The sequence below is a fragment of the Copadichromis virginalis genome, linkage group LG18 (assembly GCF_057382275.1).
Source record: "Copadichromis virginalis isolate Kocher_CV1m ecotype Utaka linkage group LG18, C_Virginalis_male_GT1.1, whole genome shotgun sequence".
Lineage (NCBI taxonomy): Eukaryota > Metazoa > Chordata > Actinopteri > Cichliformes > Cichlidae > Copadichromis > Copadichromis virginalis.
Window position 1 is genome coordinate 36421236 of NC_140635.1, and position 24817 is coordinate 36446052.

At 43.5% G+C, this 24817-nt stretch overlaps 2 protein-coding genes across 8 annotated transcripts; one reads left to right on the top strand and one right to left on the bottom strand.

Annotated features, from left to right (window-relative positions):
• Window positions 1-1031: 1031 nt before the first annotated feature.
• On the bottom strand, window positions 1032-11739 carry tmem68 (transmembrane protein 68). 6 transcript variants are annotated; one of them, XM_085438288.1, is made up of 9 exons: window positions 11676-11739; window positions 10440-10582; window positions 9460-9630; window positions 6557-6656; window positions 5356-5523; window positions 4428-4621; window positions 3768-3828; window positions 3217-3356; window positions 1032-1544 (listed from the first exon to the last, which is right to left on the bottom strand). In XM_085438288.1, the coding sequence occupies exons 2-9, from the start codon at window positions 10491-10493 to the stop codon at window positions 1440-1442; spliced, it is 993 nt and encodes a 330-aa protein (XP_085294414.1). In that variant the 5' UTR covers window positions 10494-10582; window positions 11676-11739; the 3' UTR covers window positions 1032-1439. The 6 variants fall into 6 exon arrangements, with proteins under 6 accessions (XP_085294414.1, XP_085294417.1, XP_085294416.1 ...); XM_085438291.1 differs by having other exon boundaries at window positions 10440-10579; window positions 11676-11738; XM_085438290.1 differs by lacking the exon at window positions 11676-11739 and adding an exon at window positions 10901-11092 and having other exon boundaries at window positions 10440-10579.
• On the top strand, window positions 11564-24319 carry tgs1 (trimethylguanosine synthase 1). Of its 2 annotated transcripts, none has more exons than XM_085438283.1 (15): window positions 11564-11836; window positions 12458-12519; window positions 12676-12800; window positions 12901-12991; window positions 14573-14647; window positions 15420-15920; window positions 17481-17607; window positions 17692-17778; window positions 18874-19018; window positions 19346-19664; window positions 19749-19901; window positions 21118-21264; window positions 21354-21570; window positions 23671-23749; window positions 23977-24319. In XM_085438283.1, exons 1-15 carry the CDS (start codon window positions 11643-11645, stop codon window positions 24085-24087), a joined length of 2433 nt encoding a protein of 810 aa, XP_085294409.1. In that variant the 5' UTR covers window positions 11564-11642; the 3' UTR covers window positions 24088-24319. The 2 variants fall into 2 exon arrangements, with proteins under 2 accessions (XP_085294409.1, XP_085294411.1); XM_085438285.1 differs by having other exon boundaries at window positions 11584-11792.
• The last annotated feature ends 498 nt before the right edge of the window (window positions 24320-24817 follow it).

Here is a 24817-nt window from a genome sequence, read left to right on the forward strand (position 1 = left end):
GAATTCAAATGTCTACTTTTGTGCAATCAGAAGTCCCAGATAACATATTTGTTGTCTCAATACTAAACAGTGAAAATCAGCTGGTCACCATTGATCTCCAGTTTCAGAAAAACCTTTTTGCTCTTGTGTGTGAAGACAAAAATGAGCAACATAAAAATCCACACTGTGGCGTTTACATGTCATTTGTTAGGCCCCATAAATCCAGGCCTGGACATCGGGCGCTCGCCCTCCACACGGATCCCCGATTTGTCATTTCCTGTGAGGTCATCCAGCACCAAGACCTATTTTCCCATTAACGTTTTTGGGGAATTAAATCATTAGGGCTTTGTTTTTTTAAACTATTCTATTTAAAATTGAATAATAATAATAATACAAAGAAAATACTGTACCAGCCTTAGTAAGAAACTAAGAACTCTTTCCTTGCGTCCTTTCTTTGTATATCCAGACTCGCCTGTAGCTAGTAGTGTTCAGCTGTACTGAAACATAAAAAACAACACAGCTTTCCTCAAAGAGCTGCATGTTACTGTGGATCCTTTCCATCTCTATACGTTACAGCAGCGGTCCCCAACCCCTGGGCCTCGGACCGGTGCCGGTCCGTGAGTCGTTTGGTACCGGGCCGCGAGAGTTGAGGCTCAGGTGTGAAATGTCTGGTTTTCAGGGTCTTTATCGGTTTTCAGCGTTATTTTGTTATCATTAACTGGGTTTTCCTGGGTCTTTTCACCTGTGTTATGAATAAATCTTCTTTTTTCGGTACCGGTACCAGTTTTATTTTGTTGTATTTATCCGCGACACCTTAAATAGTGTTGGGCATAAACCGGTCCGTGGTGCAAAAAAGGTTGGAGACCGCTGCGTGACAGGACATCCTGCAGTACCTGAGTGTTTGAGAACGATACAGTACTTCAGTGGTTGGTGGACGTAGTGAAACATTAATGTTCAGCTTTTCTTGTCATCATAAAGCACCCACCCATACCTTTTCTATAAGAAATATTGATTGATTGGTCTAAACTAATCACCGATCAACTCAAAAGGCATCGACAACAAAACACATTTATTAAAAATCATTATGAATCACTTGTTGATGTAAATGCACTTTTAAATAAACACATTTGCCTTTTCTTCCACACAAACACAAAAACATCTACGGTCACAATAATGTGTCTGAATTCAAATAAATATTTGCTTTTCTTTCCGTCCTTTGAGAGATATTATTATGAAACCTGACTGCATCTTATAAAGTCTTAATTTCAACAGATTCGTCTCGAATACGAATATATATAAAAGGGAGTCTATGTAAACAAAAATACATATGAGAGCTGTGCAATAAAAACATCGAGGACTTCAGATGCACATCAGCACCAAACCTGTGCAGACTGCAGCCACCTGATGCGTGGGTTTGGTCACATACTGGACAGTTTGTCTCTGTTGTAGTGTCACTGATGTTAGTGGGCTTTGTATTTGGTGTGGAATCTCTCCAACAAGGCTCTCAGGATGCTCCCTGGGATTTGCTGATGTGTGTCTATCAGAGACTGGACTGCTTGCTGCACCTTCAGAGTAAAAACGCAAACAGAGATAGGTTGACAGGAAACATCTGAGATAATGTTCTTTTCAAACTGTGTTAAAAGTCATTGTGGTTTTGATTTGAGGTATGCATATATTGTATCTGATGACACATGAGGGGGCGTTAACCCAGATGGTATAAAATATCTGCTTATGCTTTGATTAGTCGGAGATCAGCGCTGTCTGCGTACGGCGCTGGTCCCCCCACGCGTGTATTTCATTAAATAATAATAACAATGGATTGGATCTACTGTATATAGCACTTTTCAAGGCACCCAAACATAGATTGTTTGAAGATTAACATTTGGTGGAAAAGCAAAACATCCTCCACCAGTTTAATCAGCTATTAAGTTATAACCAACGAGTTCTTTACACTCAAGGACACTGTTAAGTATCCTACCGGGGGGGGGGGGACGACACTGGACTGAGTGCCATTAAGCAGGCCTACAGAGCGACACCCCTGCCTGCTGCTCCTCAGAGTATTTATTCTTCTGACTACTTTTACTTCCTATATTTTTAAAAAGACATCTGTACTTTTTTCTTCTTGCAGTTTCAAAACCAGCTCATTACTTTTGGTTTGACAGATTTGAGGGGAGTTTTTTTTACATCACTCCGAGCCTCCAAACATCAAAGCGATTTGAGCCTGAACAGTAACACAACAGCAGTGCTGATCGTTTATGAGCGACATAATGTCGCATAAAAAGAGACGTGTGTGTTGTCAGGGGCTGAAGTGGGCCGGTGTTGTTCTTTATTTCATTTCTTTCTTTTTTTGGAACAACACTGGAACGGCCACAGCTGTCCAGAAGTTGTGGCTGCGGTGTTTCGACATCTATCCAGTCAAGGTTCAGATGCTGGATTTCACAGGGAGAGAAAAGAACGAGACAACTTCACTCAGAGGTGGAGGAAGATGAGAAAGACGGGGCAGGAGAGGAAGAGGAGAGGCTAGATTTAAAGGTAAGGACTGCTCACTGAGGGTAAAGCTTACATGTACGTCCTCGTGTATTTCAAGCAGACATCATGTTTGTTCATATTGTGAAACCTGCTGCTGACGTAGACTAACTGTGTTATTTAAAGACCAACGAGCCAAGACAGCGGAGCGAAAGATTAACAAGATTAGTGGGCAGTAGATCAAGTTTACACGATGATGACTTTAACTTACTAACAACTGAAGACATTTGAATTATTATAGCAAGTTCAAAACCGAGACGATGACAGTTGAATATGAGAAAATCTGCTGGTGCAGTCTTCCCACGCCTGTCTCCATTTCTCCGCTTGGCTCGACCCAGAGTTAGTTAGCAGCTACAGGCCAAGCTGGGAACACTAAGCCTTATCCAGAGGTCTCTGTACGGAGCCGCGGACCTGCTGCTTTGGTGTTGAACAGGTGGACTCTGTCTCTACCTTCAGCTTTCTGAGCAGCCACATCTGCGCCCAGCAGCAGCTGCACTTCCTCCGTGTCCTGAGGAGGAAGAACCTGGACCAGGAGGTGGTCACATCCATACCTACATCCAAGTTTGAATGACCAACCGAGTACCCAGAGTAGATCACACAGGGAGAAATGGAAAGTCCACAGAGTAAGGCTCTGAGAAGGTCCAGGACCTTGCAGTGCAAACCAAAGCACTGCCATGCTGTTAGAGTGAAAGGAAGCAAACGCTTACTCACTTTCTGTGCTAGTTCAGCAGCATTTATGTTGGGGTCATATGGGATGGGATCCCCAAGGAAGGTTCGAAACTTCACAGGAAATCCACCATAAACAGGAGCTATAGGGAGACGAAATCTGTCATAGACCCAGCGGAAAAATCCTGGATAGACACATCAGAGAAAGAGCGTGTTCGATACGAGCTCAGACAGCAGTGCTTTGTTACAGAAACAAAATGTATGAAAATACATTATTACACAGGACAGTATCATTATTGTGATCAAGCCCCGCTGAGCTCCACAGTGTTGTTCTAGGTTAACGAAGGCTTTAACTCAGACGCTTCATTACAACAAACATTCACACTTACTTTGATTCCCTGAACCTGAACTCTACAACAGAACACAGACTTTCAGTCTTTTTCAATGATAGGTTGCAAATATGTGCTGTGCTCCCTTGAACATGTGTCCCCAACCCCGGGAACAGACTGGCTCACATCCTGAAACTGAAACACTCCTGGGGTGATGCGAGACACCAGCAGTTTTCCTGGAGTAATACTGTAAGTGTCAAAACTTACTGAGCGTTCCCAGAGATCTGAAGCCTTCCCGCACATTCTGAGTAAACATTGGAATTACTGGCTGAAAAACAGAGAGTGCAACACAAAGATGATCAGAGAGACGGTACTACCACAGCATCATTATCATTAAATGTTAGAAATGTAAAATATTTTATTAGAATTGATATATATATAGTTGTAATGAGATGGCTGTTCATAAACACATTAATAACAGAAATCGATTTTTCTTTCTAAGCTACATGTTTATTGTACAAGAGCAAAGCAATCTGTCACTGTTAGCTGTACGATGAACAGTTCACAGATATGCATGTATTTGCAAACAAGAGTGTACAGAATTTAAAATCCCTCTCCTCACAATAATCAGCCCCCACCCCATCTTAATGACCTCATAGTACCGTATCACCCCGTTAGAGCACTTCACTCTCAGGCTGTTGGTTTACTTGTAGTTCCTAAAGTATTTAAAAGCAGCGTGGGAGGCAGAGCCTTCAGCTTCCAGTTTGTTAGTTTTGTTTGTCAGTGATAAAGTATTAAAATAATGTGACAGTCACATTTTGTAAGTTTAGTTTCACTTGTATCAAATAGGGCAGGAATGTACTGCTGTTGATGGTTCAAAAACATTACTGTGCTGAAATGTGACTAAATTAGACTGAAACAACGCACCGCTCGAGAATCAATGGCGACCTGGGCAAAGCCTTTCCGTTCGCCCCAGAGGAGAGGGTAGGTCTCATCACTAAACAGAGCTTCCCGCACTCCTCCCGGAGAAATCGCCAACAGGTGACCGTTCTTCAGAGCTCGAACACACTCCTCCTGAGGACCATGGATCACACTGAACACCTCCAAGAGCAATTTGAAACCTACAGTAATGAGACAAGACGACAGAGTAAGGAACAGACGGTCGCAGGTAATCACCAATACTTTACCACACTGTGCCCATGTTGCCCCAGTGCATCCAATGAGTGGGAATGTTAGATAAAAATACAAATGTCACAGTATTTTTGTAGCTAGCGTGACCCAGAGTACTGAAAGTCTGAGGTATAAAAGGCCAACAGCAATGAAGATAGCAGTCTCTGTCTGTGGCGCTCCTGTGTTGCACATCAGCCAATCACAAAGGACCACCTAGTCCAGCGATGCAAACATCACATTTCCACCTGTGGTTCTGTGTGAGCCAACACACCTTCAATGCATGTCATGTAAGACTGACTAATAATCATTTGCTCGTGTTGACGTCTTTAGTGCAGGTTGTTATTTACGTAACACCGGAATCTTCTCCAGCTTCAGACCTCGGTTGGAAAAACACATATTTTATCTCCATCATTTCTTCCTCTTCTCGATCTGCAAAGATTCTGGTGATAGCTAACATAGTTTCTTTCTTTGTATGTTGAATGAAATTTTTCTATTAAGAAAATGATGTGATTTGGGTTGTTTGTTTGTTTTCAGCGAAAAAATAAAACCAAAACTGAGTGAATATCCTACAAGTGGTTTCGTGGTTTAAGAGCATCTGGAGAAGAATGATGACACAGTCGTTCTGGGAAAGTGTTTAGTGTGTGCTCCGTGTTGACGTTTGCACATGGGTCGGTGTGTACAGTACCTGGGATCTTAAAGAGGAAGTGGTCGGCTACGGAGTGGCAGGTCCGTCCCTTCTGAATGATAACGTGAGCGAGGAAGTAGTAGTAGTCGACTGGAATGGCTCCGTGATAGTACACGATCAGAGCTGGTCCTTCATCGGGAATCTTTTCCATACCATGAACCTCATACCCTAGTACACAGATAGCATTAGGGATCAATCAATTATGCATAGATGGTGCTGCATTAGACACTTAGAACTTTATTGTCATCTTCAGAGTTTTTGATTGGTGGAGAGGTTTCACCACTGCAAGGCGATTCTTCAGTCCTAAAACACCTGATGGAGTCTCTCAGGTGAGGGTTGGTGACCCACTATTAATCACACGAGTCATTGCGTGAGCCGAGGTATCGACCAGGGTGTGGTCTATTATGCCCCACCCTGCTATCATGTGAGTTATTGAGGTCATATGAGCCAAGGACAGGACTCATCCAGAAAGGGATCATCTGCAAAGCGTGGCCTCAACATCGGCTGTTCACAGCGTCTCACAGCGATGGTGAGTCAACTGCTGTGTCTATATTCCAAAATTCAAACACTGGTAACCTGAACAGACTGTATGTGTACAGCTGTGCTTGTCCTGTTAAGATGGCTGAACATTTGCAGAGTGGTTGTTTGCTCTCGCTTCTACACACAGAGCATACACTACATCAGGGGTGGGCAACTCCAGGCCTTTGAAGGCTGGTGTCCTGCAGGTTTTAGATCCCACCCTGGGTTAACACACCTGAATCACATGATTAGTTCATTAGCAGGCCTCTGGAGAACTTCAGAAATGCTGAGGAGTCATTTAGCCCTTTAAATCAGCTGTGATGGATCACGGACACATCTAAAACCTGCAGGACACCGGCACTCGAGGCCTGGAGTTGCCTAACCCTGCACTACATGGTTTAGCCTGTGTTTGGGTGTTTTGTTCTCGGGATTCACGAGGACAGAAAGAGAAACCTGCAGTTTGATGTCAAGTCCACGAGAGGCTACACGAAGCTCTCCATCAGCTGTTAGCACTGACTGTTGGATGAGGGGTGACAAACCAAACAAACCAAACAAACTTTTCAAGCACGACTGAGAACTCATACACATGTACAGTGCTGGCTTTAACCAAATGGAGGCTGTTACTGATAGCAGTGGATGTAGAGCACTGTGTCATCGTAAATGAAGGACCTTGGTGTCCTACCATGCCAGATGGCTCCGTGTCCGTCCCACAGAGTAGCTAAGGTCTTCCTGGCTCCGTCCCACAGGTTGTTACAGTAAGCTTCTTTCAGCTGATTCTTCCTCTGGTAGAAGAAATAAGCAGAACTTTATCACCTGCTCACGCTTTCAGGAGATCATCAATATTCACTTTTTATAACGTGAGTTATAGGACTCTACCACCATGGCCTGTATGTATGCTCACCACACCCCACTGATAAAGACAAAGCATGCTGAAGTACATTTAAAATTTGCTGAACAACAGTCAGACAAGCCTGGGAAATGGTGGGAAAATGCTAATAGTTTCTCCATACAGGACGTGGTCTGAAGCTGTCATTATCAACTTTTATACAAAGTATTAAATACATTTCCCTGTGGCATTTTCCATTATTACACATTACTTAATTTATAGACATCAATGGTTGGATTTATTTGCATGTGTGGATTGGATGGGTAGTTACTGACAACCCAGTCAAGACTTCCTGTTGGGAAGAATTTGATGCCAATTTGATGTAAATAGTTTTGGGTTTTTTAAGACCAGACCAGCAGTATTTATACTGTAAAAAGCTAGAAACCCATCCGGTAATTACAGGCAACCTATTACTTAACAAATTTCACCAAATGTTTTTCATGAAGTTCTTTTCTTTTCCCTATTTTGTCACCACTGACGCGTCTGGTGCAAATATCTCATAAATAGGAGGCATGCAGGTTCACTGAGTAAAACATCATGCCTCTGTCACATGACACAGGATCCACAGTGCCTATACGTAATAAAGGAAAGTGTCTTTGTGGTTCAGATGTTGCTCAGAAGAAGATGATTTAAAAGTGTATTAGTCCACAGGCATGAAAGGAACTGTTACGAATTAGCCCATAAAAAGTAACAAAGGTTTTTAGTTAACAGTCTTTTCGAATAAACAATTTTTTTTGAGTAAAAATAAAAAATAATGGCATGCCAGCTTTGTTTTTATAGGACAAACCTTACGGGATCAACTCCTAAAAGCTTAACAGTGAACAAAACACTTCCAAACTTTGAGAAAACCAGTGTGGTTGTTACAATAAACACAGTATTTTTTTCTCAGGATGCTTTACTTTATAAATTCATTTCTGCTGAGCAGCTGAAACAGCTTCATGAGTGTTAAAGAACTTTTCTGAAGCACATTGCTCTTCACCATCACAGCTTGCTGTCTTTAAGAGTGTCAGTATTTTTCTTTTGATGTTTGTGGGGCAATTTCTCCACAACTTGTGTTGATCACAATTATTGACAGGCTGGTATAATAAGTGGGTCTGAAACTGTGCAGGGCTTCTCTGCATCAGCTCACTGCATAGCACTATCGACATGTGGGGATACCCAAGTTGGCCAGCAGGTGTCACTGTGGAGAGAGGTTTCAGATTGTTTCAAAACTTCGATACAATTTTGGCACAAATGCTTTGAATGTTTCACAAAGCCTTGCTTTCCCAACATTCCCCGTCCCCAGTCGGACTGGGAGTGACGTGTTTGGCCACATGGTCTCCTGATTGGCTGTCTGAGTGTCATTCAAAGACGATGTGCGTTTTACAGATCATTGGGAAAAAAACAGTAAGTTTCAGTCTAACACGTCTCTCTGCAACAAAGACAAACTTAGAGACAGCAACATCACAAGTGTAACAACCTGCCTGACTGTCAGAAATGTGATGTCAGGTGAGCAGGCCAGCATATGCTGTGTGGCCCCAGAGCAGCGGCCCTTTGCTGCGTGTCTTCCCCTTATTACTTATCTAAAGTAGTGTTGATTCTAATTTGTGCATCCAATTTTTATTTTCTAAAGTAATGAAAGATGTATGCTGTACAATCTTTCCAAACCTGGAAAAAGAACAGTTCAAAGAAATCCTTACTTTTAAGCAAAGTGTGTAATATGTGCAATAATGACGTTTCTGGAGTAATGACCCCACCACTGATCACAACAAACACCTCCAGGGTGCACAAACATTTGACCATGCATGGATTTAATGTCTGTGACATACTGCTTAGAGATGATCTCAATGACAATTGATTATGGAACTGGATTTGCTAAATTCTTATCAATTCCCATCCCTACTTAGGCCTCATATATAAAACTATAAAATACAAACTCAATACTTTGAATCAACTTCAATCAATGCCTGGTTTATTTTTTATAAAATAACAAGTGAGCAGGCCTCACCTGTCCATGGAACTACTTGCCAGTCAACTGTCCTATTGATGTTGAACCTCTAAAACCAGGGAACTATGTAAAAAAAATAGCTGTGAACTCCTTTATTTAAATCTGAAAGTTTCAATCAGACAGTCCTACAAACACTGCGCAGATGTCAGAAGCTACTAAAATGGTGTTTTTGTCCCAAACATTATGGAGGGAGCTGCAGATGATAACTAAACAGTGAAGGTCCTTTTATTTGTGTGACTGCGAGTGTAAGCATCATCATCATCATCATCATTTATTTATATAGCACTTTAAAAACACACCTGTTAGACCAAAGTGCTGTACAATACTAATATGCACATAGTAATAGACATAGCAATAAAGTTAAAAAAAATAAATAAATAAATAATGAAAATAAAATAAAATAAAATAAAAATGTCAGTTACCCACAGAGTTAAAAGCCAGGGAATAAAAATAGGTTTTTAATAAAGACTTAAAAACTGGCACTGATGCAGCCTGTCTAATATGGAGAGGAAGGTTATTCCAAAGCATCGGCGCGGCAACAGAGAACGCTCGGTCTCCTCTAAGTTTCAGCCGTGACTTTGGGACCGAAAGCAGCAACTGCTCAGCTGACCGAAGGGAACGAGTGGGGACGTGGGGCTTCAACAAATCAGACAAATAAACAGGTGCCAGACCATTTAGAGATTTAAAAGCCAATAAAGCACTGTTTACTTACCTTGTAGACATGAAGGAAGAGTATAGAGAGGTAAAGGAAGATAACGATGAGGAAAGGCACGATGAAGACGATGGCTAGGGGTGTGAAGACCCACAACAGGTATTCCAAGACACTCAGATAGTCCTCTTGATCAAGACCCGCCCATTCCTCCCATGCATGAAACAAACACACCTGTCGACCAGGACCAGAATGTCAATACTAACATCCCTCACTTTGGTCCAGGTGAAAACATCTCAGTAATTACTGGATGGGTAACTTTAAAATACGTAACACATTCTTTGTATCAGCAGTGGTTAACTGTGTTATGTAACATCACAGTTGGACATAAAATACCACTGTGGGAGAATCTAGAGTTTCTAAGCGACGGACACCATAGAAGCTCCTTTCAATGCTTAACATGTGACGCAGTGATAGTATAACACTCTTACTAATACCAGGTCAGATCGTAATAACAACTACGGTCCAGGACAAATGATCTACATTTAAATTTAGAACGGCGTGGGGCCCACAATCTGAACGCCTCCTCTGTGGAGGAGTGGGCCTCAAAGAGGGCTGGAGAGACATCCCATCATGCACACTGTGGGACTTATTATCCACTTGTTGCCAACATATTGTGAAAAATCCATCCATGCATCTTTTTCCGCTTCTCCTTGAGGCGGGCTGGAGCCTATCCCAGCTGTGTAAGGGCAAGAGGCAGGGTACACCTGGACAGGTCGCTAGTCTGTCGCAGGGCCAACACTATGGGCGATTTAGACTCACCAATCTCTTTGGACTGTGGGAGGAAGGTCCCGGAGAGAACATGCAAACAGAAAGATCTGATGGTGCAGCAGTGTTAACCCTCCGTTATGGACAGTGTTATTGTATTATGTGCATCTTCAAATAAAGTCATGCATGAACACCAAAGCTGATGTTAAATAAATAATACATTTCTTTCTAGGTGAGCTCGATTTCATTATCAAGTCCTTGGACAGGATGCATACCAAGACAGAGAGCGTGTCCTCCGCGCCCGTCAGACATGACTGGTTGCCTGACATAGTGCTCTGCTCTCAGCCACGAGAACTCCAGCTCAGCCGACTGACGCTCCGATCAGGTCTCAGGCAGACTGCATAGAGAACACCTGCTGCTACATAGAAAGGAGGTAAAGGAGGACGCAGTGGATTACGCAGACTCCAATTTCTAGTAAACACCAGCAGCTTTTTAAAACCAACTAAACTGACAGCAACTTTACATAGCATTAGTATCTAGAACAGCACCACAGTGTTACTGGAATAGGAAGAGGCTACATTTGATCAGCAAAATGACAACAGCGAGCTGGGGCTACGGTATAATAACTGACTGTGAGCTAAGTCTCATTGAAGGAGCTGGAAAATCTGACATTTCTCAAGAAACCTCTAATTCTAAGAGCCAACTCCCCGGTTACAGACATAAAAACGGTACCTACCGACTGCTTACTCGGTAAAGCGTGCCATTAAACTGTAGCACGACATTCAATATTACACTAGCAAAACCTATGCTTCTTAGAGCTACCAACTATCCTGTCCATCAACCCGGAACGTCGTCGGGCGAACACAGAGTCGCAGATTTCTATCCTAAAACTGCCGATGAAAGAGTTCTACTCGCGAACAAGGAAGAGTTTCCGGGTCGACTCGTTCGCTTCAAAATAAAAACAAAACTAATTGCACCTGCTTTCAAACAGTAACTATATACAGTCATAGTTTTGAGAATATAACCCTCAAAAGTAAAAGTGGAAAATGTCAAAATGGTAAATGGTAAATGGCCTGCATTTGTATAGCGCTTTTCTAGTCCCTAAGGACCCCAAAGCGCTTCACACTACATTCAGTCATTCACCCATTCACACACACATTCACACACTGGTGATGGCAGCTACAAAAGATGCCATTAAATTTAAAAAGCGCAATAAAATCAGTAAAAATAGATGCATTAATGTAGCTATAAAGCAATTAAAATGAAACAGTTGGTGTTCTAATGACCATGAGATTTAGTGATTTTAAAGGAAAAATTTTGTTAGAATTTTTTTCTATAAAAAACAAAACAAAACAAAAAAATTGCAACTTTTATTTTGAAAAACAGCGGAAATCCGCTGTTAGCTTATAGTGCGGAAATAATCAATAATAAAGGAAAGAGTCCCATGCTGCTTAAAGACGCAAGCAGCTCGTCGGTAAATGAAAGTGTGTTTGTTGTTGCAGCGAGCTAACCGCCATGATGCTGGAAATGAGAAGAGTAGCCCTGGTGGCGGAAATCATCTTCACCAAGAAGGAGTCACTGCAGGAGGAAGAAACGATTCATTGTCGTTGCTCCAGAGCCTTCGTACAGTGAGCCTCCACCACCTTTCCTCTGTCCGCTACAACTCATACACGTAATTCATTAGCAGCACGTCGAACAACAGTCTGATCTAAACCGGTGTTTGTCTCAGCCGGGCTGACATGGCAACCAGCCAGTGTGGGTCATTAAAAGACGACGCAAGAAACGAACTCCAGTCAAATCTTTGAAATTCCGTGTAATAAATGTCGTTTTAATGAATAACTGACTTGAGTGAAGGCAACCACAAAGCAGCGTTTTAAAAAGCTATCATATCAATCACAGTTGAATGAATCGCAGTCATTACAAGGCTACTACTGTTGCTAGCACAATGCTGAACCCCAAAAGAAAAGGTTAGCAGCTGTGTGCTGGTGGCAGCGTGGTATGAGCGGTGGAATCAGACACCATAGTGCCAAACGTATTCACTCGTCTGCCTTCACACACACATGAACTTGAGTGACATCCCATGATACTGTCCGAGCCTTTGCAGCTATAACAGCTTCAACTCCTCTGGGGAGGCTTCCCACACGGGCTATATATTACTTTATTTTTTCACAGTCGTTTAGATGTTGTTGTTCTCAGTACCCAAACACCTTGAGTTTTAGCGGATACACTGATGTATACAGATGCATCTATGGATTTCCTACATCTGTCCTTTATGTCCATCGCCTCTTTACAGGGATCGAGAGTTGTATCGTTCTGATAACAGACTTCTGCCTGACCTGGAAAACACTGTACAAGGTACATCCTGTCATGATATTTAATAGTACCAGGGATTAAAATAATCACCTATGAAATGTATCAGGCATTGGGGTAGAAGAATGTGGCTCTCTTAACCTCGCTGTACTGTCTAGTTTTAGTTGCCATGATTTAAAAAATACATTTCTCAACTCATAGATGTAGATGATGGTGAAGAGGAGGAAGAGGAGACTGAGGTGGAGGAGCTGGATGAAGAAACTCAGATGATGGCCAGCATGGGCCTGCCTTTAGCCTTTGTGTGCTCCTCCGAGCAGAGGAGAGCAGTAAGTCACACAGTTTTGCAGTGCTGTGTTATTAAAGTCGCCGTTTTTTGAAATGAAAGCTAAAAAGCAGCTTTGGTTGTTATTTTCCGTCATGTCACAGGGGTGGAGGTCTAACAGGAGTTCCTCAAAATACTGTGAAGAAACAAGTGAAGAAGAGGAAAGTGAAGAAGATCCACAGGCTGATGAAAAAGGTGATGCGATTATCTTATTGCTTTTATTGTTTTTATTACGAGTAATATTACGAAGGTTTGTATGTGGTAGAGTATCCACTTTCTCCACGGTCTAACTCATCTCCTCCCATACCTGAGTTTTTGTGTCAGCTACTGCCACAGCTGCACTCGGCTTGTAGATGGTGGAGCTGACAGGTACCATCTGGTACTGGGATTACTGTGACAACATGCACTAGTGAGCTTTCAATGGCAGCATATTAATGATCAAGAAACTGATCAATATACTGACCTCACAGCCCATTGTTCCCTCAGTGCTGTTAGTTTCAGTCATTGTGCAGATGTCCTGTTTATAAGGTTAAACACCTGCAGCCAGCTGAGACTGAAGAAGTCAGCTGGAAGAGTGACGAAACGTTTCTCCCACTGAAAACGTCCAGATGAACAGAATCAACTTTTGGGAACACCATCCCACTGTTTGTAAATGTTGGGAACATTTAACATTCAACATGCTAATTAAGGCCTGTTAAATGTTAACGGCGTCTGCGACATAGCTCTTGCACAATCAGACCTTTGGGTCCACACAGCTGAATTTTCCAGACCAGCAAATTGCCAGAAGTTCTCCTTTTAGGCGGTCAGCTTACAGGCTTTTATCAGCAGCACATGTCTCCTTACCTTCTTAATTACAATGGAAGCAGTAACAGCATATTCATTGTTTCAGAGTATTGCATGTGGTCCTTCTTTTTTTCATGCGACTGTGATGTCATGCATAGGGATGGGTATCGTTTAGATTTTATCCGACACCGGTGCCAAACCGGTACTTTTGAAACGGTGCCGGTGCTCAAACGGTGCTTAAAGAATAGAGAACACAAACTTTGTCCAAAAACCTCTCATGTTTAGCTGTTTTCCACTTTTTCTTTGGTCATTTTAGCCTTTTTGGCCAGGGTGAAGGGAGCATCTGCCATCAAACAAGAAGACAGCCGCATGTAGCTATGATGATGTTTGCTAGTTCACCTTACATGCATTAATGTAATAATGTGGTTAGCCTACTCAACGTAAATTACACACGAACAACATTAAGCTACTCACGCAGAGAAGAACGGCTGCTGCATCATCATCCTCATCATTTCTGCTACACTGGCAGGGCGGGGCCAGGACTCCGGGTCGATAACAGGCACCACACCCGCAGTAGATGTGCTCGGTGTGAGGTCTCGCAGCAAGCTATCAAATACGGCGCATTTCTGGGCTTTTAAAAAAACGCTATGCGTCGCCAGGTGTTTCATCGGATTCGAGGTGTTACCTCCTTTGACAGTATCACAGTATCAGCTTAAAGCACTTGTTGCTGCTGAGTTTGCATCTTTTGCTGTGAAGTACAGCCAGACTTTGACCGCTTCACCTTGAGCATTTTTAATCTGTAGCTCTGCTCTAACAGAACGTACGTACCTGGCCCCGCCTACTATCCTCGGAAACGTAAAATGATTGGCTAGAAGTCTATCACAGCTCAGGAAAAAAAGCACCGAAATGTGCGCTGCTTTTCGGTCTGGTTACTACCGTTTATGTCAGAACCGGTACCCATCCCTAGTCATGCATGATGTTTTTATGTCATAGTTGATGAGGAGGCGTTTGATCCACGAGTGGGAGTATCAGGAGGGATCCAAGATGCTGGCTGGGAAGCCTACTGGGGTAAGAATGGTCACATGACGTTTATAGTGAAATGTATGAAGACTGTTTTTTTCTAACACTGCACTGTGACACCGGGTTTGGCAGGAAGACATAGAGATATCATGTTGGGTCAGTGGATACTCGGGGTGGCTGTGGCTCAGGAGGCAGTGGGTCAACTACCAGTGGCCTCCTCCAGTCTGCTGGGCAAGACGTTCGTCTACTTCTTCATTCAGGAGTAGAAGTTGGCAGGTCATCCAGGTCTTTAGGTCTTGCAGACATGTCTCCTGATGTCGAATTCATTTGTGTCATCTGACTTCATAAATAATTATAACTGTTTATCGTGCTCCTCAGAACCTGCACAATTCATCCAAAATTCTGGCTTCACGCGTCTGTTTAGACCAACACAGACAGGAAAGCAGTATGGACTGATTACATTGTGCTTCTACTCTCCCGGAGTGCTCGAAGCGCCGTATACGACATGCCTCATTCACCCACTCATGCAAGTGCAAACTTAATCTACATTCACACACATTCACACTCTGATGAACACATCGGAGGGCAACTTGGGGTTAGTATCTTGCCCAAGGACACTTGGCATGCAGACTGGAGAAGCCTGGGATCGAACCACCAACCTTCCGATCAGGAGCTGAGCTGCTCTACCACCTGAGCCACAGCCGCCCCGAGTATCCACTGACCATTTAAAAAAAAGAAGTTCCACCATATCTTCTTCATGTTCTTTTAATGCAACAATCCTACACATGAAATATTAACTAATGTTTTGACTCTTCTGCAGCACAACAGGGAGAAGCTCTGATGTGGAGCAGCTGGCTGGAGAAACATGAGCTGCCGTCTTCAGAAGATCCAGGACGGACTCCTTGGGACAACCCGGATACTAAAGCTCTCTGGGACAAACACGCTACAGAGACCTACTATTCTTATTGGGAACAGTACTCGTACTGGGCGGGACAGGGCTGGACCTTTGAGCAGTCTGCCTGTAATGGGAACGCTGGAGGGGAAGAAGAAACAGGAATCACGGACAGAGGTTTACAGAGCCAATCAGAGAAACAGAGCGACGGCCCTACTGAAGCTGAGAGTAAACACGAAGAAGATGATGCTGAAGTTTTGCATGTTCTGTTTGGACAGAGCTTCACAGTGGAGGCAGGTGGACAGTGTGTGGCTGGTTCAGTCATGGTCCAGTCAGAGGGAGTGTCCTGCAGCTCTGATGATGCTTCTGATGATGGGAATAACCGCAAGAGACCAGCTGACTCTGTACAGCATCACAGCGCTACTACAGGTAACAATTGTGTGTATGAGGTGTGGCCAAGGCTGCATGATCAGCAGACTATCTGTCTGCTGAGTCTCAGTCATAACATTTCTCATTGTTTTCTTTTTCAAGCATTTTGAGTGGAACCTGTTTCAAAGGACACCCGTAACATAAACTAAGGTTCTTCCACTTGGTGCTGGCAGTGAGAGACAAACGCTCAGCTCACTGGGACAACGAGACACTGACCTCAGTGTCGAATGTCTGTCCACCAACATGTTCTGTCCAGCAACGTGTCCAGGGGGACAAGAACAAAGTACGGGCGCCCACAGGAAACTAAATATTGAATCAAATAAAGTCAGTGTAGAAAACCCCCACAGCCTATACACAAGAGAAATCAGTTATGTTGAGAAACATTAGCTGTTCGATAGGCCGGGGTCGGCAACCTTTAACACACAGAGAGCCACGTGGACCCAGTTTCCACGGAAACGGAAACACTGGCAGCCGCGAACACTTTGTGACTCTGAAATGACGATAAGACTGCATCCTGTTTTTTTACCTTCACGCTTCGTATAAACAACAATAATGTGTTGCTCATGAAATCTACAGAGAAAAAGACATTTGTGTAATAAACACATTTTGAACTCTTAAAAAAATATTAACAAAAACAAACACGATTAAAAAGCTGAACTTAAATGATCCACGGACCAAACAAAGCTGAGCATGTAGCGGAGCCTGAATTTCAAAATAAATGTCACTAAACCATGATGAATACATTTTTGCAAAGTACCTGCATAGATATTTCTTTCACCTGCTTAATGGGACTTCTGCTCCTGAACGTCTGCGCACGGCGTCTGCAGATCGGGGCCGTGCGGCGTGAGCGGTGTGGAGAATAGCTGCTCACATACGTGTGTGGATCAGAAGCTCGACAAGACTCCAGATGCATATGTCTTCATGTTTATGTGTCGGGATGGCGCTCCATGTTTCAAACACGAGTTGGATTTGGTTGGTCTCGACATCACTCCATCTGTGATCCTGAACAAGAGCGGCCTCGATGTCGAGTGTGGCGCTTACTTTGAGCGTCAAAAAATTAATGAAATATAATTTGATTTTAATGTTTCAAGATCACAGTCATCTTCCAATTTAGAACTAAAACAAATAGAATACACTTCAATTAAATACTTTAATTTACTTTCCCAAACCACGCGGGAGTATAAGGATGAAATGGCGCCTGTGGCTCTGGAGCCGCGGGTTGCCGACCGCTGGCGTAGGTCTTCACAACCACTGAAAACAAATGTCTTCAGAAAAGTGGAAGGAGCTCACATCCCGACAGCGTCAGTCAACCTTGGATCGCACAGGAACTTGTTACTTTGGTGACAATGACTTCAGTAACTCAGTGTCACAGAAAATGTGTTTGTGTTTACTGAGCTGTGTATGAAAATGAGTCAAAGACTGAATCTTAACTTGTTCAGTTCTGTTTGGTTAATCATGTTCTTGTCCTGTGGTTTTCACCACAGTTTTTTCTCCTTTGTTCAGTAAATGGATGTGTGGTTGCTTTAATAAACACGTAGCGTTTTGCACGTCCTGACACAGGCTTCCAACTGGCTGCTGCCGGGAATAACGGACGGCACGGATCGAGGAATGAAACACCCGATGGAAACGATGATAATGACGATGACGACAAACCACCAGGAAAAGGATGCGCTAAAGTCAAACGGAGGTAAGTTTGATGTTCTATCATGGAGACCGTCATCTCTCCAACAAGCCCGGGAATAATGTTTCTGCTGTTTGTCCTTGTTGTCAGTCATGAGCTGGATGTGGACGAGTGCCCACGTCTGACACCCGAGGAAGCCTGGAGTCAGCTTGGCCTCAAACACAACCCAGAGCCTCAGTAAGTCTTCCTCTGCTCCTTTGGGAATCTCGTCTGCCGACTCCAACTCAGATACCTTGTGATTGGTCGTTTATGTTTATGATAGAAATATAAAACATGCAAAACAAAAACACTCAGATGAAAACATTTCAACTTGATTATTAGAAATGGGCCTAAAGCTGAAGTTGTTATTCAGCACATGTCCTGCTTTGTTTGTGGTAGGTCACAAGTCCTCAGTGACTGCATCCACTTTACCTGCTAAAATACATAATGGTCTTCTAGGCAGAGACACGAAAATAAGAAATGAGATTAAAAATATAATATATTAGTTCCAAAAAGATAAGATTGGTGAAACAAAACACAGTCGGGGTAAAAAAGTATTAAAGGACAAAAAATATTCATCATTGAATTTTGCAGCCTTATGCTTTACATCACTGATTGGAACCCATCTCCTCATAAAACAGAAAGTTAACTGAAACAAACATATGAGCCAGTATGGATCCAACTTCACTGAACTATCACCAAATCAGATTAACTGTCGCCTCAAGGTTTACATTGTAAGACCCTGCAATGACACAAAGAAGACCCCAACAGTCAGGCAGACAGCGACGAGCAGCTCTGGGCAACAGTGGGAAGGAAAAACCATTTTAACAGGAAGAAACTCCCAGTATCTTCTGCGACTGGTTCAGGTTGAGGGGAGGAAGATGGGACCAAATGCACACTGTGGAAGTGTGGAACGACTTTTCCCAACGGACCTTTCACAGCAGGGAAAGCACAGGGCGAGTGATTGTGACTGTAGTGCACAGGAGATGTAATGTGGCATCGTGTGCTAACAGCACTGATTCTTCATTAACAGACAAACATGTGACATGAAAGCCGTTAACTTCAGCAAACCAACATCTAGAACACAAAAGGCCTGCAAGGCAGCGAATGCTGCAAATTGACAGTTTTTATGCTTGAAGTGTTGCAGGTGTCGGCTCTGGTGAAATGATTGAACCCAGCCTGCTTCTGAGCCGTTTCTCTGTTTTAGAAACACAAAGGTTTATGTGAGCGCGGCTGTTTGAGTGTAAACATGTTTTTAAATGTCTAAATTGTAACAATGTGTTCGTGTCTCAGGTTCAACAGTGTGTTCAGCTTCAAAGGAAGCTCAGCTTCAAAGTGTCAGAAGCAGCGATGGACCAAGAGGAAAATCAGCAGCACCAGGTTCTCAAAGACGGGCAGAGACAGCACACGTCCACAGATCAGCACCTCCCTTTGTAAGGTACGACCTGCAACGGGCTGAAGAGCGGACGTGTTCTGAAGCCTGTCCCTGATCAGCCAGGACAGATTAGATGTTTTCAGTTTTGTGAGCATGAAAGATGACCCCAGAATCTCAATAAGTCCTCAGACGTTAGGCTGGAGTAACAGCTGAAAGGAAGCATCACAGTGGAAATCACTGAAAGTCATGTCCTTTACCTGTTCTCCTGGCATGTCCGTGGACGTGGATTAAAAGCACGGAGGACTGGAACAGCTTAGATAGGAGGAAGTCGAGCAGAGCTTTGTTTGTTTGAACGTTACACAGAACGAAAAAAGTCTTTTTGTTTCACAGGTTCAAAGTTTCCTTGAACAGGTCCAGCGAGAGAGTGACCGGAGTGAGGTGGACAGAGAGAGACACCCTGAGGACAAGCCTCCATTTTTAAGAGAAGCTGAAGAAGAAAAAGACGGGAGGAAAAAGGAGGTGAAGAATTCTGCATCCAGTTTAGATGCAGAGGGCAGCAGTTACCCCAGCATCACCTCCAACTCTGTCACAGAGCCGGAGGAGAGTGACGTGGAGGAGAGTGAGGAGCAGCCGGGCACACACTTACCCTGTCCTCAGATTCCTGACTTTCTCCTGCCTGACGAGCCTGAAGTTCACAGTAAATCTGCTGGTGAATCAGGTTGTTCATAGTAAGGCTGTGCTGTTTAAAAGAAATGAACAAAAAAGTAACTGCCTAATATTTATGTCTGTGTAGAATTAAGTGTGAAACACACAAAAACACCAAAGAAGAAGAAGAAGAAGAAGCAGGTCCCAGCAGAGATGGCAGCTGAACCACAGCTGGCTAAATACTGGGCTCAGCGCTACAGACTCTTCTCTCGCTTTGATGAAGGGATCAGACTGGACCGAGGTCAGTCTGCACACTGCAGTTATGTCACATTACTCCAGTGGAATCAACAACATGTGAGTCATAGTTAACCTCTAAATGACTGAGAGCCGGCTCTGCATCACAGTTCAGGTCATTTCAGTGTTCTCACCTGGATGGCTGAGCATCCAGGTGAGTAAAAGCTCCAAAGATCATTTTTATAAACCACGTTTAAAGAAGTGTTTGAATATTACTTTGTTAGGCCCTGAGGAGTGTCAGTGACTGGCAGCAACACTGATTGTCCTGCATTTTTATTTTTTAATGTCAGATTTAAACAAAACAAAAACCTGACACTCGTGACGTCGCCTCCCAACAGCTGCTGTATAACTATTAGATATAATATTTCTTTTACACTTGACGATTCAGTGTTACTCATCGTTTACTGTCACTGGATTAGCTAATAACTAACTTATAACTAACTTATAACTAACTTATAACTAACTTATAACTAACTTATAACTAACTTATAACTAACTTATAACTAACTTATAACTTACTTATAACTTACTTATAACTTACTTATAACTCAGAGTGCACAGTACAGTAATAAGTTTATCTGCAGCAGTCTGAGCAGGAGACCAGACCTGCCGCTCCCCGCCCACCTCCTCCAGCATGTCTGGAGAAATACCAACGACCAGTTTTACTGATGAGTGACGATAGCGACTGTTAGTCATCTAGTCGCACACATTACTACTACGAAGCTCGTTCAACCTTTGGTTCAGAACTAAAGAAGCTTCGTGGAAGAGACGTGAAACAAAGTCGCTTTCTAGCCAAGCTCCTCAGACATGAACAGTAACTGAGAGCAGCAAACTGAGGAATGTACAGAGAAAGAAATCAAGACACATGGCTTAGTAAGGAAGGAGAAAACTGAGGTTTTTAGAAAAACTCTCAAAATATAAAGACTTTGAAATTGAGAAGAGCATCAGCGTAACACAGATCCTCCTTCTGGGCTCTGCTCACGTACTGAGGAGAACCACCCTCATGGCAGCCTTATAATTTCCTTTGGGATTAATAAAGTTTTCTGATTCTGATGTTCAACAAGTACCTTGAACAGTAGTCGTGATTTGGCGCTATATAACTAACATTGTATTGAATTAAACTGAGAAGGAATGGGTGATGAATACAGCAGGAAGTTTGCTGGCGTCTCTTTGCAGGGTTTAGCTGCTCAGGTCGTCTCACACGTGCTCATCATGTGTTTCAGAGGGCTGGTTCTCTGTGACACCGGAGAGAATCGCTGAGCACATTGCCCTCAGGGTGGAGCACAGTTTCTCTGCGTCTCAGCTGGTCATAGACGCCTTCTGTGGTGTAGGAGGAAATGCCATCCAGTTTGCCCTCACTGGAAAGAGAGGTAAGTGTTTATAAGTTCATAAGGTGTTTTTAGAAATGCTGAACACGCTGAGCTCACAGTCTGTCCTCTGCGTCGTGTTTCTCTCTCAGTCTTAGCCGTTGACATCGATCCAGTGCGGCTGGACATGGCTCGGCACAATGCTGCGGTTTACAGTGTGGCCGACCGAATCGACTTCATACAAGGGGACTTCCTTCAGCTGGCCCCCCACCTCCACGCTGATGTGGTCTTCCTGTCGCCACCGTGGGGAGGACCTGACTACCTAACTGCTGAGGTGTTCGACATCAGGACCATGATGGAGCCTGATGGATATCCTTTGATGAGGAAGTGGAGGGATGTTAGTGACTGACAGGATTCGTTTGCAGGAGGGACCGAAAACTGAGAGGAGAAAATTACAGCTTAGCTTTGAAAAATGTTTTTGCGTTTTCAATTTTACAGAAGACGTCAGGAGTCATCTGTTCATCTGTTAGAATAATAACGTGCAAACGCCAGCCCTCACTTTTTATATTTTGTTTCCAATCAGTCAGACTTTCTTGTCATCTTTGAACAGTTTTCTAGCTTTCAGTTTCTGGATTGGCTGCTTCCACATCCAGGTGCAGTTCAGTCCTTATCTCAGCTGCAAACATCACACTGACAGGCACGTGGCACAGACACCCAAGTTTTTAACACAGTGGGGCAAAAAAGTATTTAGTCAGCCACCGATTGTGCAAGTTCCCCCACCTAAAATGATGACAGAGGTCAGTAATTTGCACCAGAGGTACACTTCAACTGTGAGAGACAGAATGTGAAAAAAAAATCCATGAATTCACATGGTAGGATTTGTAAAGAATTTATTGGTAAATCAGGGTGGAAAATAAGTATTTGGTCAATAACAAAAATACAACTCAATACTTTGTAACATAACCTTTGTTGGCAATAACAGAGGTCAAACGTTTACTATAGGTCTTTACCAGGTTTGCACACACAGTAGCTGGTATTTTGGCCCATTCCTCCATGCAGATCTTCTCGAGAGCAGTGATGTTTTGGGGCTGTCGCCGAGCAACACGGACTTTCAACTCCCGCCACAGATTTTCTATGGGGTTGAGGTCTGGAGACTGGTTAGGCCACTCCAGGACTTTCAAATGCTTCTTACGGAGCCACTCCTTTGTTGCCCGGGCGGTGTGTTTTGGATCATTGTCATGTTGGAAGACCCAGCCTCGTTTCATCTTCAAAGTTCTCACTGATGGAAGGAGGTTTTGGCTCAAAATCTCACGATACATGGCCCCATTCATTCTGTCCTTAACACGGATCAGTCGTCCTGTCCCCTTGGCAGAAAAACAGCCCCATAGCATGATGTTTCCACCCCCATGCTTCACAGTAGGTATGGTGTTCTTGGGATGCAACTCAGTATTCTTCTTCCTCCAAACACGACGAGTTGAGTTTATACCAAAAAGTTCTACTTTGGTTTCATCTGACCACATGACATTCTCCCAATCCTCTGCTGTATCATCCATGTGCTCTCTGGCAAACTTCAGATGGGCCTGGACATGCACTGGCTTCAGCAGCGGAACACGTCTGGCACTGCGGGATTTGATTCCCTGCCGTTGTAGTGTGTTACTGATGGTGACCTTTGTTACTTTGGTCCCAGCTCTCTGCAGGTCATTCACCAGGTCCCCCCGTGTGGTTCTGGGATCTTTGCTCACCGTTCTCATGATCATTTTGACCCCACGGGATGAGATCTTGCGTGGAGCCCCAGATCGAGGGAGATTATCAGTGGTCTTGTATGTCTTCCATTTTCTGATGATTGCTCCCACAGTTGATTTTTTCACACCAAGCTGCTTGCCTATTGTAGATTCACTCTTCCCAGTCTGGTGCAGGTCTACAATACTTTTCCTGGTGTCCTTCGACAGCTCTTTGGTCTTGGCCATGGCGGAGTTTGGAGTCTGACTGTTTGAGGCTGTGGACAGGTGTCTTTTATACAGATGATGAGTTCAAACAGGTGCCATTCATACAGGTAACGAGTGGGGGACAGAAAAGCTTCTTACAGAAGACGTTACAGGTCTGTGAGAGCCAGAGATTTTCCTTGTTTGAGGTGACCAAATACTTATTTTCCACCCTGATTTACGAATAAATTCTTTACAAATCCTACCATGTGAATTCATGGATTTTTTTTTCACATTCTGTCTCTCACAGTTGAAGTGTACCTCTGGTGCAAATTACTGACCTCTGTCATCATTTTAAGTGGGGGAACTTGCACAATCGGTGGCTGACTAAATACTTTTTTGCCCCACTGTATTGTAAGACAGTCCCTACAGTTAAGCCCTGAAAGGTGAACTTTATTTCAGGCACTCTGCAGTTAACACAGTCAGTCTGTTCAATCTGAAAGTTTCTTTTTTTGAACATGCAGTTTTCATCCTTGACACTCGGCACATTTGAGATCTTCCGCCTGGCCAAACTGATATCAGACAACATTGTGTACTTTCTTCCGCGTAATGTTGACATGGATCAGGTCAGTGTGTTCAGGATTTCTCAAACATGTAATGTAATCTGTACTTTGACATATTTCGTGTGACCGTGGATGTCTGGATGTTCATGCTCCACTGGACTGGCAACGCCGCGGTGGCATCGTTCTTTATGTACCCAGACTCTTATACTTGTAATGAGTATTGTGTTGTAGTTGTGTTTGCTTTGCTCAGCTTGTGTTGGGACTGTCTTACTGAAATCTTGTCTCTACAGGTGGCGTCTTTAGCCGGCCCAGGAGGGAAGGTGGAGGTCGAGCAGAACTTCCTCAACAACAAGCTGAAGACAGTGACTGCTTACTTTGGCAGCTTGATAAGCCCGGGCTAAGCCAAGCACCAGTACGAGCGACGATGAAGGAGAACGGACCGAACATCATTTCTGCTGTTTGTCATCATTTCTGTTCCAGGTTACTGAACCACATCCACACAGGATTCACTCTGCAGATCAGCCTGGCCCAGCTTACCCACCTGCCATTTTCTGTATCTTTATAATATCTGTTTTTATTTTGTCCTTTTATTCTACATTTGAGCCTAATAAAATGTTTTTCTCATTGTTTTTATGCAATGTTTTGGTACATTTTAGTTTAAGACTGGCAGATGACAAAGACATTAACTACATCAGCAACAGAGTTATTGACATCTGCACAGCAGAACCGTCTTTTAAAAAGCTGTTTATGTGTTTGCTAAAGAGGTGCAGTGTGGGGGGCAAAGCTTTGATAGCTGCCACTAGGATGGTAACCGGACTGGTTCTGATATAGCGCCTTTCTACTCCACCTCTCCACATTCTGATGATGGGGTCACCGGCCCAGGCAGGCGGGCAGGTCTTGCAGATCGAGGTTTGTGAATGCGATATCTTGAAAACGAGGCAGTGTAGGGGCTTCAGTCTGATGCCACAGGTGCATCTGTTACTAATCTCCGATCAAACGTCAGGTTTATTTGAAAATCTTGTGAATGCGATAACTCGTGAACAAGGTGGCGTAGAATTTTGAAATTGATACCATGAGTGTGTCTACTGCAAATCTCAGACGACTTCAAATCCTGGAGATAAAGTTTTTGAC

What these genes read in the sequence shown, in the direction of transcription:
- tmem68 (XM_085438288.1), bottom strand. Translation starts at nt 10,493, where the DNA reads ATGTCAGGCAACCAGTCATGTCTGACGGGCGCGGAGGACACGCTCTCT. An exon ending in TCTTCCTTCATGTCTACAAG is followed by an intron (nt 6,657 to 9,459) that starts GTAAGTAAACAG and finishes TTCTTCTACCAG; the next exon opens with AGGAAGAATCAGCTGAAAGA. An exon ending in CTTCCTCTTTAAGATCCCAG is followed by an intron (nt 4,622 to 5,355) that starts GTACTGTACACA and finishes TCATTACTGTAG; the next exon opens with GTTTCAAATTGCTCTTGGAG.
- tgs1 (XM_085438283.1), top strand. Translation starts at nt 11,643, where the DNA reads ATGAAAGTGTGTTTGTTGTTGCAGCGAGCTAACCGCCATGATGCTGGA. An exon ending in TCCACAGGCTGATGAAAAAG is followed by an intron (nt 12,992 to 14,572) that starts GTGATGCGATTA and finishes TTTATGTCATAG; the next exon opens with TTGATGAGGAGGCGTTTGAT. An exon ending in AAACACAACCCAGAGCCTCA is followed by an intron (nt 17,779 to 18,873) that starts GTAAGTCTTCCT and finishes TTCGTGTCTCAG; the next exon opens with GTTCAACAGTGTGTTCAGCT.